The 12,620-nt window shown below is 62.7% G+C and overlaps 1 protein-coding gene across 2 annotated transcripts in view; it reads right to left on the bottom strand.

The window, feature by feature from the left end:
- Nucleotides 1-3,529: 3,529 nt before the first annotated feature.
- The window catches only part of PKN1 (protein kinase N1), a 50,809-nt gene continuing 41,718 nt past the window's right edge, over nucleotides 3,530-12,620 (bottom strand). For both annotated transcript variants that reach the window (XM_073319358.1, XM_073319359.1), the window contains exons 11-22: nucleotides 12,249-12,408; nucleotides 11,625-11,727; nucleotides 10,975-11,048; nucleotides 10,161-10,227; nucleotides 9,744-9,835; nucleotides 9,402-9,578; nucleotides 9,065-9,127; nucleotides 8,708-8,784; nucleotides 7,762-7,904; nucleotides 7,182-7,289; nucleotides 6,706-6,786; nucleotides 3,530-6,245 (exon numbers count right to left, since the gene is read on the bottom strand). In XM_073319358.1, coding sequence (XP_073175459.1) covers nucleotides 6,042-6,245; nucleotides 6,706-6,786; nucleotides 7,182-7,289; nucleotides 7,762-7,904; nucleotides 8,708-8,784; nucleotides 9,065-9,127; nucleotides 9,402-9,578; nucleotides 9,744-9,835; nucleotides 10,161-10,227; nucleotides 10,975-11,048; nucleotides 11,625-11,727; nucleotides 12,249-12,408 — 1,349 coding nt within the window. In that variant the 3' untranslated portion in view covers nucleotides 3,530-6,041. The remainder of the gene's footprint in view (nucleotides 6,246-6,705; nucleotides 6,787-7,181; nucleotides 7,290-7,761; nucleotides 7,905-8,707; nucleotides 8,785-9,064; nucleotides 9,128-9,401; nucleotides 9,579-9,743; nucleotides 9,836-10,160; nucleotides 10,228-10,974; nucleotides 11,049-11,624; nucleotides 11,728-12,248; nucleotides 12,409-12,620) is intronic.

Here is a 12,620-nt window from a genome sequence, read left to right as displayed (position 1 = left end):
ATAAACCCACTCCAGCGGTAGCAGGGTTTCAGCCCCATTCTTCAGCAAGGGGTTCATGCTTCAGAACAGGGCAGGATAAATCAGAGCAACCTGATCCTTTCCCTTGCCCCAGGATCCAGCTTCTGTAGGCCCCTACCTGCTTTCTGCAGGTCTGCTGTGTCTCTCTGACCACCTGGCTTGGTGGCCTCTTATCTCAGGCTCTGTGCTGCCCGGCTGTCAAACCCATGGGGTGGGCTAAACCCACCTTCCTTAAAGGCCTAGCCCACCCTGAGCCAGACACAGCTGGTCTCCTGCTCTAGCTCCATCTGTTTAGATCCTGCACTGCCGACGTGGGTGGGAGTTTTGCTGTTGATTTCCTGGGGAGTTGGATCAGACCTGTAGCCAGAGCCGGGCAAAGACCCCATGTGGACGCAGTCATTCCACTAGAGAACAGTTCTAGTAGCACCCCCCAGAGCTATGTTTTTGCCCAAGGTTTTCGTTTTCAGCTGCTTAGAACTTTGCCAAAGTTTAATTGGTTGGGATGAAACTTCCCCCGCCAGGTATCTGCTTCAGGTGAACTTGGGGAGTTTAAAACCACACTGCTGGGGGGAACCCCCCTTTAGCCCATGTGGAAATGTCCCCCCAACCATTTGATTCAACAGCTGTAGCGCCCCTGTGTGGTGACACAGGGACCTTTGATGGATGGGGACACAGAGGTCCTGGGGTCAGGGAAACGCCACTCCTTGGGCAGGGACTGTCTTCCTGGCCTGTGTTTGTACAGCACCTGGCACAATGTGCTCCTGGCCCATGACTAGGGTGCCAAGGCACTACTGTAATACACCTAATCAATAACATACAGCACCGAGCACCAGGTCTTGGTCTCTGACAGGGATGCCTACGCATTATCGTAATACACCTACTAACTAACTAATACAATGTGATCCCAACCCGCTCTGAACTCAGAGACCAGAATAAACTGAGCCCCGGGTTAAAGCAAGCCAGGAAAGAATTGTTTTCCTGGGGACAAATTTATAATATTTTAAAAAAGTTTTGGGCAGAATTTTGTTGTCGGGTTTTTCCAGGTTTTCATCAAAAAGTTGATTGGTGTCGAACAAAGCCATGTGAATGGAAAGTATATTTGACCCCCCCCCCATTTATTGTTTAAAATAATCATGATATTTTAGGCCAATCTTGCAATTTGGGGGTGGGGTGACAAAATCTTAAAATGCTTGGGGTTGGCAATGCTGGATGTCCCCTTACTCATTGGTGCGTGGCTCAGGGATAAGCCAGTAGGAGGCGCTATAGGATGCCAGCTCGTCTCTTCTCTAGATTCTCCATTGATTTCTACAGAATTCCAGATTCCAGTCGTTATGGATTCATCACAATGATGATCGAGCCGTGCTTCATCTTGGTGTGTGTTAACTCTGGTCCCTAACAATGACAACCAAAATGGTCAGTGTGTTAACCACTGATCATTTGAGCCCAGACATCTGGCTCATAGCAGGCCTGGAGACTGTGGGCAGGGCTTGTAGGTCACACCTATCCCCTAACCTTTGTTGCATCAATTTAGATTGCAAGCGCCTTGGGGCGAGGACCGTCTTGGCAGGTGTCTGTGCAGTTCCGAACGAAGCCATCCCCATGTTTGCTGTTCTGTGTTTGTGCAGCACCCCCAGCAGGGGTCTGATCTTGATTGTCCCTTCCCCTGGCACCATTGTAATAAACATGATTCTCTTCTCCTCCCTCTGAGCCTTGAGCTAGCTTAGACCGCGCTGCCCATCACCTCGGCATCAGGTCTTTTCTCACTTGCTGCCGAGGGAAGAGCTAAGGAGGTCAGGAGACCAGAATGTCACCAGCATGTGACAGAGACAAGTGGCCATGAGATGCCCCCTCCAGGGATCACAGCATTGGGAGTTAATAGCTGAGTACAAATGCATTGGGCCTATTACATGCATGAGAGGGCAAACCCCTGCCCAGCCCAAGGCCCCACACCAGCCTGAACCAGGTGTGCGGAGAGTTCTGGGCTGCAAGCCCACTCACCTGGGCCATGCAGTGCCAGACTAGCTGGTCACGATGATCCCGTTGCCTCGATGGCTATGAATGAGCCTTCAGGACCAGCCCATGGCTAACCAGCTCAGCTGCTACCCCCCAGCAGCAGGGGGGCTCAGGGCCTCTGTGGGCTTCCCCAGTTGCCGGTGGACCATCCTGGGCAGCTCTTCCAGGGCTCAACTCTCTGGAGGCAAGACCCTAGTGGAGGGTAAGGCCCCTCTGCCCAGCCCTCATGGGCTCTGGCCACTTGCTCCAGGGATGCGGCCACATGGCTGGTTGCTGGCAGCGCACTGGCCCAGGAGTGTGTCTGAGGGGAGAGCCCCAGCAGATGTAACTTAGCATTGCTCGAGTGGTGTCAATGATCCCCAGATGGTGTCAGTCTAGGGCACTCACAGAGAGCTGGTGACTAACCCCGTTGGAGACTTGGCCTGGGGCGTTTGTGCCGTGATGCCCCAGGTGCTGGGTGGAAGCTCCTGGCCGGGATTTGCTCGACAAAGACCAGGGGTGAGTGGGACTCACAGGAGGATGGAGCATGTCAGCAGAGAACTGGACAGATGACTGAGTACAGGGAGCTCCCTCCTCTAAGTCTGTATGAACCCACTACCCCATTGCAGCACTAGGGGGCGCTGTGCTGCAGGGAGCAGGGTGCTCAGCAGGGAGCTTTTCCCCCTCACACTCAGTGATGACCCCAATGCTCTAGTGGTGGGGCAATAGGGGGCGCTGTGCTGCTGGTAGGTCTGCTGCTCACAACAGACCCCGAACCTGCCCAGGCATGCTGCATAAAGATCCCCCACAGCTCAGGCTCCATCCCAGCTCCCTCCAGGAGAATCCCCCCCCGCCTCTCTCAGTCCCCATGTAGGAGCATTGGGACTTGGGCATTTCCCCCACTTCCTGTCCCAAACTGCTATGCACAGGGCCTTGGATGTGCTAAATAAACTCCAGGCCCACTGCGGCACTGCCCTGTTCCCCAGAAGGGGGCACTGCAGCTACCATCCCTGCCACGGGATTCTCCTCTCCGCTGAACTCACCTGGTCCATTTTAACCCCTGCTGCGCTGAGGCCAGGTGCCTCCCTTGGTTCCTGGGCCTTCTGCAGCAGGTTGAGGGCCCAGCCACAATGCCACCACTTGCTGCCCCATCCCTCTGGCTTGTCCCGTCTAGCAGCCTCTCAGCACCACTGTGGGGAGCTTCCTCCCCAGCCTTCAACGTGCTTCGTAACTGGGGAGGAGCATCAGTCTCACAAAGTTACCTGTGGGGAAACTCAGGCATGGGAGGCTTGCCCAAGGTCAGTGGCAACGAAGGGAACTGAGCCCAGGAGTCCCGGCTCCCAGCCCCCTCCCCCCTGCTCAAACCACTAGACCCCACTCTCCTCCCAGAGCTGGGCATGGAACCCAGGAGTCCTGAGTCCCAGCTGCTGCCCCCGAAGGATTTCCCAGGGCACCGCGCTGGTTGGAGGGCTCTTCTAGCTTCCCACAATGAGATGCCTTCGACGGCCAGGCTGCGACATTTGCTTAACTGGTCTATAATTTACAACTCACATCTCATACCACAAAGGCAGCTGATTAGCTCCCTCTCACCCCACAGAACACAGCCCGAGGGTCTCCCTGCGGGGACAGAGGTAGTTAAAAGGCAGGCGGGTGGCAGGGCGCTGGCAGGGGGACTGTAACTTTGAGCCTTTGCCTGGAGCCAGAGCGACCCCAGCTCAAAGGCTGACAGGCAGGGGCGGGAATGTTACAGAAGGGGAAACTGAGGCACACAGAAACGTGACTCCACCAGGTGCACACAGCAAGTCAGTGGCTGAGCCAAAGACAGAATCCAGAAATCCTGGCTCCCAGCCCCTCCTGCTCTAACCACAAGAGCTCACTCTCCTAGGTCCAGGACAGAACCCTGACTTCTGGCCACATGCCCCCTCTTTAACCACTAGACCTTTCTCTCTTCCCCATCAGTAACAGAACCCAGGAGTCCTCATTCTCAACCCCACCTCCATCACTAGACCCCCCCACCCATTCAGAAGCAGTGGGCTCGACTCCTGCCGACCAGGGGAACGGCCCCTCTTGTGGCAACACTTCCCTGCATCCCCAACACTGCGGTCGGGGCACAGCTCAGTGGAGGCTGCAGCAGCAAGCAGGTGCATGAAGCCCCCATGGGGAGGCACTGCAGGACAGGGCAGCACCCCGTGGGTGGGAACTTAGAGACAGTGGCCATCTCCCCCCTTCCCCTCCCCCACCAGGTGTGGGAGTACACAGGGAATCCCTACCCCCAGCCCCTGTGGATCTGCTGTGCCCTCAGCCCTTGTGCCTGCCTAGGCTCTGCCCCATCTCCATGGGGCCAGCAGCCCCCAGCTCTCACCCCAGTCATACCCAGGGAGGCTCCTGCTTCCCTTTATCAGGGGTGATGTGGCTCCAGACCCTCTAACCTTCATGCAATGCAGGACGGGGAGCTAGGACATCATGCTGAGTGCGGTCAGACACGGGAGAGACAAGGAAAATGCAGGGAGTGGGACAGGGGCTCAGTGCCCCCATACAGCACTAGGGGGCGCTGTGCTACAGGGAGCAGGGTGGGGGAGCACAGCAGGGGCACTCTCCCTTCACAGTCAGTGCTGACCCTAAAACACCAGCGGGGCACTAGGGGGCGCTGTGCTGCAGGGAGCAGGGGTGGGGGGCACTCTCCCTTTCAAGGCAATGCACAGGGGCCTCTGGTTTTGGCTTAGAAAGCTGGAGCCCTGATCAGTCATCGGGCTGGAAGGGACCCGAGAGGTCAAGTCCAGCACCCTGCACCGAGGCAGGGCCATGGGTACCTAGACTGTCCCCAACAGGTGTTTGGCCACTGTGTTCTTAAAAACATGGCCCAGCCCATGGCCAGTGACGGGTGGGAGCGCCAGCTCCCTGGCCAAAGTCTCCTTGGGGCAGCCCCCTGCAGCCTGCCTCCAGTCCCTTCCCCTCCAGTCCTAAAACTGTTGTGTGCTGTTGCTGGTGGCTGTTAAGCAGCTGAAACAGCCCACCCCAGAGGCAGCTGCATTTCAGTGCCAGGCCAGGGATCCCTGTATAAACAGCCCCCGTGCCCCGCCCCAGCAGCAGCTGCCCCCACCAGTTCCTGCGTCAGCCGGATCCAGATACTCCAAATGGTCCATGATACGAGGCAGAGCCCTCAGGCAAAGGGCTGGGCTGCCCTTTGCCAGGCCCTGGGGGAGCAGATGGGCCTACAGCCATGGGCAGAGGGCAGCTGAGCCCTGGGTAGAGCTGCAGTAGGATGAGAGGCTGCAGAGCATAAAGCTCCCCAGCTCAGTGGAGGTTTCCAGGGCCTCAGAGAGGAGCAGGGGCAGATGGCTGGGTCACTGTATGGGGCGGGGGGGGACCCTCCTGGGCACCCTTCTGGGACCTGGCCATGGAGCATCCCACCAGTCCTCCCCCAGGACCTAACATTGGGTGCCACTCCTCCGCCCTCAGGGTGGTCCCTACTTGCCCTGAGGGTCCAGCAGCTCCCTACCCCCACGAGCTGACTCCACCCTGGCCTGGCAAGGCCCCCACCTCCCCTCAGTGCCCATCCTCCCCCCGCCCAGGATGCAGGGCACAGACCCCTCCTCTCGCTGCACCCCTGCCTCTGGGAGCAGGGGGTGGGGCTCGGCCTTTCACCCATGGAAACGCGAAGGCCAGACCCAGGCTGGGGGTAGGAACCAGGGCGGGGCCAGCGCTGTGCTCACCCCCTCCACTTGTTGGCAAAACTACAGTAGTCCAAGACAAAGTTATGGGCAGAAGGGGCAGCGGAGGGCTCAGACAGGGGGCAGGTGGGGTTGGGGGCAGTGGTCCCTGGCAGGGATTCCAAGAAATCCACCTCCCCTGTCTTGCTTCTGCGGCCTTGGAGCCAAACTGCCCCCACAGCACGGATCCGGGCCGACTCCCCGCCCCAGTGAGTCCTTCACACAGGTGGGGGCAGGCTTCCTCCGCAGAGTCCTTCAGAGCCCGAGGGGGTGCTGGTGAGAAACCCTCCGTCCGTTCCCGCGGCCCAGCTCTCCCCTGGGCTAGCAGGTGTCCGCGAGGTAGTCGAAGTGGCGGAAGGCCTCCTGCTCGGCGGCGGTGAGCGGGCGCGGCTCGCGGGGCGGCGTCAGTGCGGGTGCCTCGGCCGTGAACTCCTCGTCGAAGTTGCTGATGTCCTCACGCCCCTTGATGACGGGGACGAAGGGGGGAGGGAGCCGCCGGGCCAGCAGGGCCTCCCAGTCAATGAACTGCGGGGGGAGGGGAGCAGTGAGCAAGTGGGGGCGGCTGCAGCCAGACTGGGAGTTAGCCCTGCCCTTGGGAACCCCCACCAGGCTAGGCCGGGCTGGCCCTGGCCAAGCCTTGGGCAGCAGAAGGCAGCTGCAGGGTGGGAGTCACAGCAGGGGGTGCTCTCCCCTGGCAGTCAGTGCTGGCCGCAATGCCCCCATGCAGCACCAGGGGGCGCTGTTGCCCAACATGACCTTAGACCAAGGGGGCTGCACTCCATCCTGGATATGGGGGAGGGGGCATCGCCTCCTGCAGGCTGAGCCAGGCATGGCAGTGCCAGCATCCAGCGGGGGCATCTCAGCAGGAGCCAGGCTGTACCCAGGGAAGGGGGCTGCAGTGGAGGGTTGTTCTGTCTGGAGTGGGGGTGGCCGCAGGGCGGGATGTCGGGGGAATGGGGGGGTTAACATGGGGGTGGGAACTGACCCTGAAGAACGGCTGCTTCTTGACGTCCTCGGCGTCCCGCTCGCTGGAGCCCAGGCGCCGGTCCGGGTTCCTGCGCAGGAGCTGGACAGAGACACCGTCACCCTCCAGGGCCCTGCCCCCACCTCCCTCTCCATCCCCAGGGACCCCTCCCTGTCCCCGCTCTCCATCCCCGGAGACCCCCCAATCTCCATCCCCAGGGGGGACAGCCGCTGCACTGAGCCACCCTTCCTGATCCCCACCCAGAGCAGAGCCCTGGAGCATGAGAGTAGCTTGACCGGATGAGCCATACACTGGAGGGGCAGGAGCTGCTCCAGGCTGGGGGCAGGGCCCCCACCTCCCCTTGATGCCCATCCCCCTGGCATCCGGTTCCTCCCCCTAGCACCCAACCCCTGCTCCCACAGGCTCTTTGGGAGCTGCCCTGCCCCCCAGCCCAGCCCCAGTGTGTGTGTGATGGGGGCAAGGCCTGGCGTACTCACCCGGCGCATGACGCCGATCGCTTCGGTGGACAGGAAGCGGGGGTACCGCACCTCGTCATTCACAATGCTGTCAAACACCTCCTCCTCGTCATCACCTGGGAATGGGGACTGCGGTGCAGAACCGGGGGGCAGGTCAACATCCCGCCAGCTCAGAGTGACCCCCAGCACAAACCTGCCCCCACCCTGCCCCAAGCGCCACCCCAAACCTCATGAGGCTGACCCCGTGCACCTCAGCCCTGACCCAGTCCCCCGTCCTGAACCAAGCACTCCCCCACCTCCACCCTACCCAATATCTCCCCACCTTTGACCCAGCCCCCCGCCCTCTCCCAAGCGCCCTCCCTGCCCGGGCACCTGTGACCCGGCCCCTCCCCCAACCACCCCTCCCATCTTTGAACAGCCCTCCCAGCCCAAGCCACACCCCCTCCCTCCATTCAGACCCACCCCCCATCCTGCTGGGAGCACCCCTCTGAACTAGTCCTCACTCTGAGCCCCTCCCTTACCCTACCTGCCCCTCCAACTGCCCTCCCCCACCCCAACCAGCCCTGGGACGGCTATGTGAAGACCCCGCCCCCCGACTCACCTCCCCCACCAGCATCTCATAAACCAAGACGCCCAGCCCCCACCAGTCCACGGCGCGGGTGTAGGACGTGTCTGTCAGCACCTCGGGCGCCAGGAACTCAGGGGTCCCGCAGAACGTGCTGGTGCGGTCGCCATAGCCCATCCCTGAGCGGGGAGGGGAAAGGGTTAAACCCCGGGGTCCCCCCCTGCACTGAGCAACACCCTCCCCATCGCAGGGTGGGGGCTACGCCCAGGGCTTCCTCCCAGCTCCCTGGAGGCCACAGACCCACCAAGGCTCCTGCCCCCACTGCCCCCCCTTCAACTGCTCCCAAGCTAAGCAGGGTCAGTGCATGGAGAGAGCTCCCAGAGAGCGGGTGGGGGCTCAGCAGGGGGCGCTATCCCCTCAGTCAGGCTGGCCCCAATACCCCAGTGCAGCACTTGGGGGCAGTGTGCTGCAGGGGATGGGGTGGGAGCTCAGTAGGGAGTGTTGCGATGCAGGGGGTGGGGGGAGTAGTAGGGGGCGCTGTGCTAAAGGGGGTGGGAAAATGGGGGCTGAATAGGGGGCACTGTGCTGCAGGAGTTGCCATACCCCAGGGTGGTTATGAACACCCTGAGCTCCCCCACAGAGCTGCATTTGTCCTGCTGTCCCTAGCAGGGCGCTTCTATCCCCCTGCAGCCAGGTACGTGCCTCTCCTTCACCTCCTGTCCCAAAGTGCTGCATTCCCCCTGGGTCCCACAGCTGCCACGTCCCCCCATGGAAGTGGCTGCACCCCGGCGCTGGGTGAGCCACACTCCTATAAGCAGCTTCTATGTTCCACCCCAGAGGTGGCTGCATTGCAGCAGCAGGTGGAATTGGGCACAGAGACCCCCAGCTGCCTGACGGGCCCCGGTGGCAAAGTATCTCGACACTCACACGTAACTGCCCCGGGTACCCCTGCCCCCTCCCTTGCCCTGTGCCCAGCACCCACCTTCCTTGCACAGGCCAAAGTCTGCGATCTTCACAAAACCCTCCTTGTCCAGTAATAAATTATCCAGCTTCAGGTCCCTGAAGGAGGATGGTGCGAGGGTCAGTGTGTGCGGGCAGGCTAGGAGTCCACACTGCTGGGATCTATCCCCAGTGATGGGAGGGGACTGAGGTCTAGTGGTTAGAGCAGGGACGGCTGGGAGTCTGGACTCCTGAGTCCCAGCCCCAGCTATGCACCTTATCCACAAAGTCCCGTCCCGGCTGTGTGCCTCAGTTTCCCTACCTGTACAGCAGGATGCAGAGCGGGGAGCCCCATGCTGGGCAAGGGAATGTCCCCCCTCCCCCGTTGAGAGTCTCTTACCTGTACACAATTTTGCGCTCGTGAAGAAACTGCAAGCCAAGGACGACGCACGCAGCGTAAAACCTGCAAGGGAGGCCGGGCGGGGGGGTGTCAATGCGGCAGCCCGTGCTGGGTCAGACCCTCCCTGCTGGCTCTGCCATACAGAGCAAACCCAGCCCAGGGGGGGAGCAACAGCAGGCCAGGAGTCAGGACTCCTGGGTTCCACACCTGGCTCTGGGAGGGGAGCGGTGTCTAGCGGTAAGAGCAGGGGGCTGGGAGCCAGGACTCTTAGGTTCCAGACCTGGCTGGGACTGCCAGCAAGGCCCTGTGGGCTGGCGCGCGGCTGCCCCGCACTCACGTGGCCCGTGGCTCGGTGAAGACGTCGGTGTGGATGTGCATCATGAGGTCGCCGCCGGCTGTGTACTCCATGACGAAGCAGACATGCTCGGGTGTCTGGAAGCAGGCGAAGAGGTTCACCAGGAACGGGTGCCGCGAGCTATTTACCGTCTCGAAGATCCGCTTCTCGCACATCAGGCTGCAGGGGAGGGGGGACATGGGGAGGAGTGGGGAAAGGCAGGTGTGGGGTGAGGGAGATGGTTCCCCAGGCCCCCAGCCCCTCTGCCCTCAGCAGGGGTCTCCAGAGGGGACTGGCTGGGTCTCCATGGCACCGGGGAGGGTGGGGGGGGTGCTGGCCACTCACCTCTCCACCTCGTCCCGTGCCATAATGTCGCCCTTCTTCAAGGCTTTGATGGCATAGAGCTCCCCTGTGCGGCTGTATTCAGAGAGTAGCACCTGCAGCCACACAGCCGGCGTTAGGGGCTGCACCGTGGCTGGGGGCCAGGGCTGCTGGGAGGGGAGTGGGGTCTAGTGGTGAGAGCAGGGGGCTGGGAGCCAGGACTCCTGGGTTTTCTCCCCAGCTCTGGCAAGGATTTGTGGCACGACTGGGTGCAAATCACTTGTCAGTGTCATTTCTCTGCCCCGCTGGGAAGGGCCCGGATGGGGTGGGAGGCACTTTAGACTTCCCACCACAGCAGGGGCCTGCAGATGAATGAGTGGGGGAAGCCCTTGGGGGGTTGCTGGGGGAATGGGCGCGAGTGGGGCTGGGTCCAAGACTCACTTTGCCGAAGTGCCCGCGTCCCAGCACGGCCAGGAACCTGAAGTCATCCAGCGTCAAGGGCGTCGTCCTGGGGGGCAGAGGCAGAGTGAGAACCAGGCACCGCTGCGGCTGGCAGCCGGCGTGGGGCGGGGAGGGACCTGCGCACCACAGGGCAGGGAGTCCCCTTACCCCTCCCCCAGCCCAACCCTGAGCAGGGGGGTCTGCGAATGGTGCCCCCCTAATCCCCACCCCCTCTGGGGAGACAAGAGCCCCAGGAGGGGGAGGGGCTGCTCGCTTCACCCCTGCCCCCCCCACAATCCGACCCCCTCCGTCAGCTGGCTCTGGGCAGCGAGAGCCCCTGGTGGGGGCTGAGGGGGGCAGGGTGGGATCCTGGGGATGAGGTGACAGTCCTACCGGGGGTCCCAAGAGACAGGCTCTGGGATAAGGGAAGGGGTCTGTGGGGAGGAATGGGACTAACAAGTGTTCGTGTGGGGGTGGGGAGCGGGGCAGGAAGTGGGGGAGGGGTCTGGCAGTATGGAGGGGTGGGGCCAGCAGGTGGGGGAGGGGCTTGGCATGTGGCAGCTGATAACCTGGGTGGGGCCCTGTTGCCAGTCTTGCCCCTGGAGTGGTTGGGAGGCAGAAGCAGGGCTGGGGGAAGGGGTTTTCCCTCCGCTTGCCCTGGGGGTAACTTCCAGCGAGGAGCGAGAGAAGGCAGTGGCCAGGGGTCTGGGTTAGAAGCAAATGGGGCTGGGAGGGACCCTGAGGTCTCTGGGGCTGGGCTGGGCAGGCACACGCGGGGAAGATGGGGGGCAACATGGGGGCAGGGGTCCCTCACCTGTGCAGGGTGCTATTCCCAGGCCTTTGGGTGTCTCCTCCAGGCACCGGCTCCTTGTCTCCTGCTTGCGGGCTCTGGGGGGCAGACGGGGGTCAGGCAGGCAGGAGCTCCCCCAGCTCCCTCACTGCCCGCTGTGCCAGGCATGGTGGGGCAGCTGAGAAGGCACCACAGTCCCATGGCAGTGCTGGGTGGTGCCAGGGGTCAGCAGGGCCTAATCTTCCCCCCTGGGGTACCGAGGAGCCCAGCCATGAGGCAGGGAATCTCCATCTACAACTCCCCACTGGCGCTGCATCTCCAGGGTGCCCATCCCCATGGACTCTGGGCGCAGCTGATGGAAGGCCCCGTCAGACAGGAGGGAGCGAGAGTCGGGTCCCCAGTCGCTGGTGGCAGGGGGCCTGTTCCCTCCCCTGGGCTCTGACTACAGGGAGGGTCTGGGTCTGGCACTGGCTCCCCGTGGGGCTGGGTGTGGGCTGCGGGGTCCCCACGTCTGGTGCTGGAGCCCAGGGTGGGTGGTTCCCCAGGTCTGGCACTGCTGCCTGGCGACGGGTGGTTCCCGGTCCCTGGCGCCGGGGACCCGGCCCATCCCTGCCATCCCCGGAAGTTGCTCTAGTGGACAGGACCAGCCCCCCATGTGACAGGGGGAGTCTTACCAGTGCGCCCCTCTCCGGTCGCTCCCCCCCTTCGGCCGGCTGGCCTGGCTGCTCCTGCTGCGGCTTATCAATGTCCAGGGTCAGTTTCTCGATGGAGAAGTCTCTGCGGGGCAAGGATGGGGGTGGGGGGATTAGAGGGGAAGACCCATGGGATCCCCCCCTTAGCCCCCTCCCCCCAGATCCCCAGAGCGGATGGAGCTGGGGGACCCTGCCTGGGAGGCTGGTGGGTCTGACGACAGGAGGTAGCTGACCCCTTGCGACACCCCCCCTTGCAAGCAGTTGTTTGGGGGGCCCTGGCAAACCTCCTGCCCCCTTCCACAGCTGGGCGGTGAGGCACCCCCATGCTTCTGGCCGTATTTGGGCTCTCGCCCCACAGACCTGGGCCCCCCCATCACCCCACGGGAGGCAGCTTGGCCGGCCTGCCGGGGCTGTGAGGCCTGCCACTCCCCCCCCCTCCACAGCGGGGGGCTGTCCCTGGGGGCCCGGCCCAACCCCCACAGCCCCAGGCCCCAGAGCGAGGGCAGAATGGTCCGTCCCCCCCACCCCGGGGGCCGTGCCGGGTGCGGTGAGCTCCAGCCCCCTCCTCCACTCCTCCTGCTGCCCCAGGGACCCCCAGGGGCTCACCTGGCCAGGCTGCGGTGGCCCTCGGAGCCGGGCCCGGCGGGCATGTGGGCCGAGGGGCTGTAGGCACCGGTGGAGCTGGTGGTGGGCAGGAGACGTCGTAGCAGCCGCACCCACGTGGCGATGTCAATGTTCATCTGGCGGGCGCGCAGGAAGGCCTTGCCTGGGGGGGGGTCAAAAGTCACGGTGGGACCGGTCCGCCCCCCCCCACCTCCAGTCACCCCCCCCAGAGCTGCTTTAGGGCTGGGAATGCAGCCGAACCCGGAGCCTCAGCAGCAAGACGCTGCAGCGCCCAGTGCCCGCCCCCCGGGGTGGGGGATATGGGGCAGAGCCAAGCGTTGGCCCCCAAGGAAGGGGGAGGAGTATAGGGAGCAG

The sequence above is a fragment of the Lepidochelys kempii genome, chromosome 20, assembly GCF_965140265.1.
Source record: "Lepidochelys kempii isolate rLepKem1 chromosome 20, rLepKem1.hap2, whole genome shotgun sequence".
Classification (NCBI taxonomy): domain Eukaryota; kingdom Metazoa; phylum Chordata; order Testudines; family Cheloniidae; genus Lepidochelys; species Lepidochelys kempii.
The sequence above is the reverse complement of the archived record's forward strand: the minus strand, read 5'-3'. Positions and strand labels throughout refer to the sequence as shown.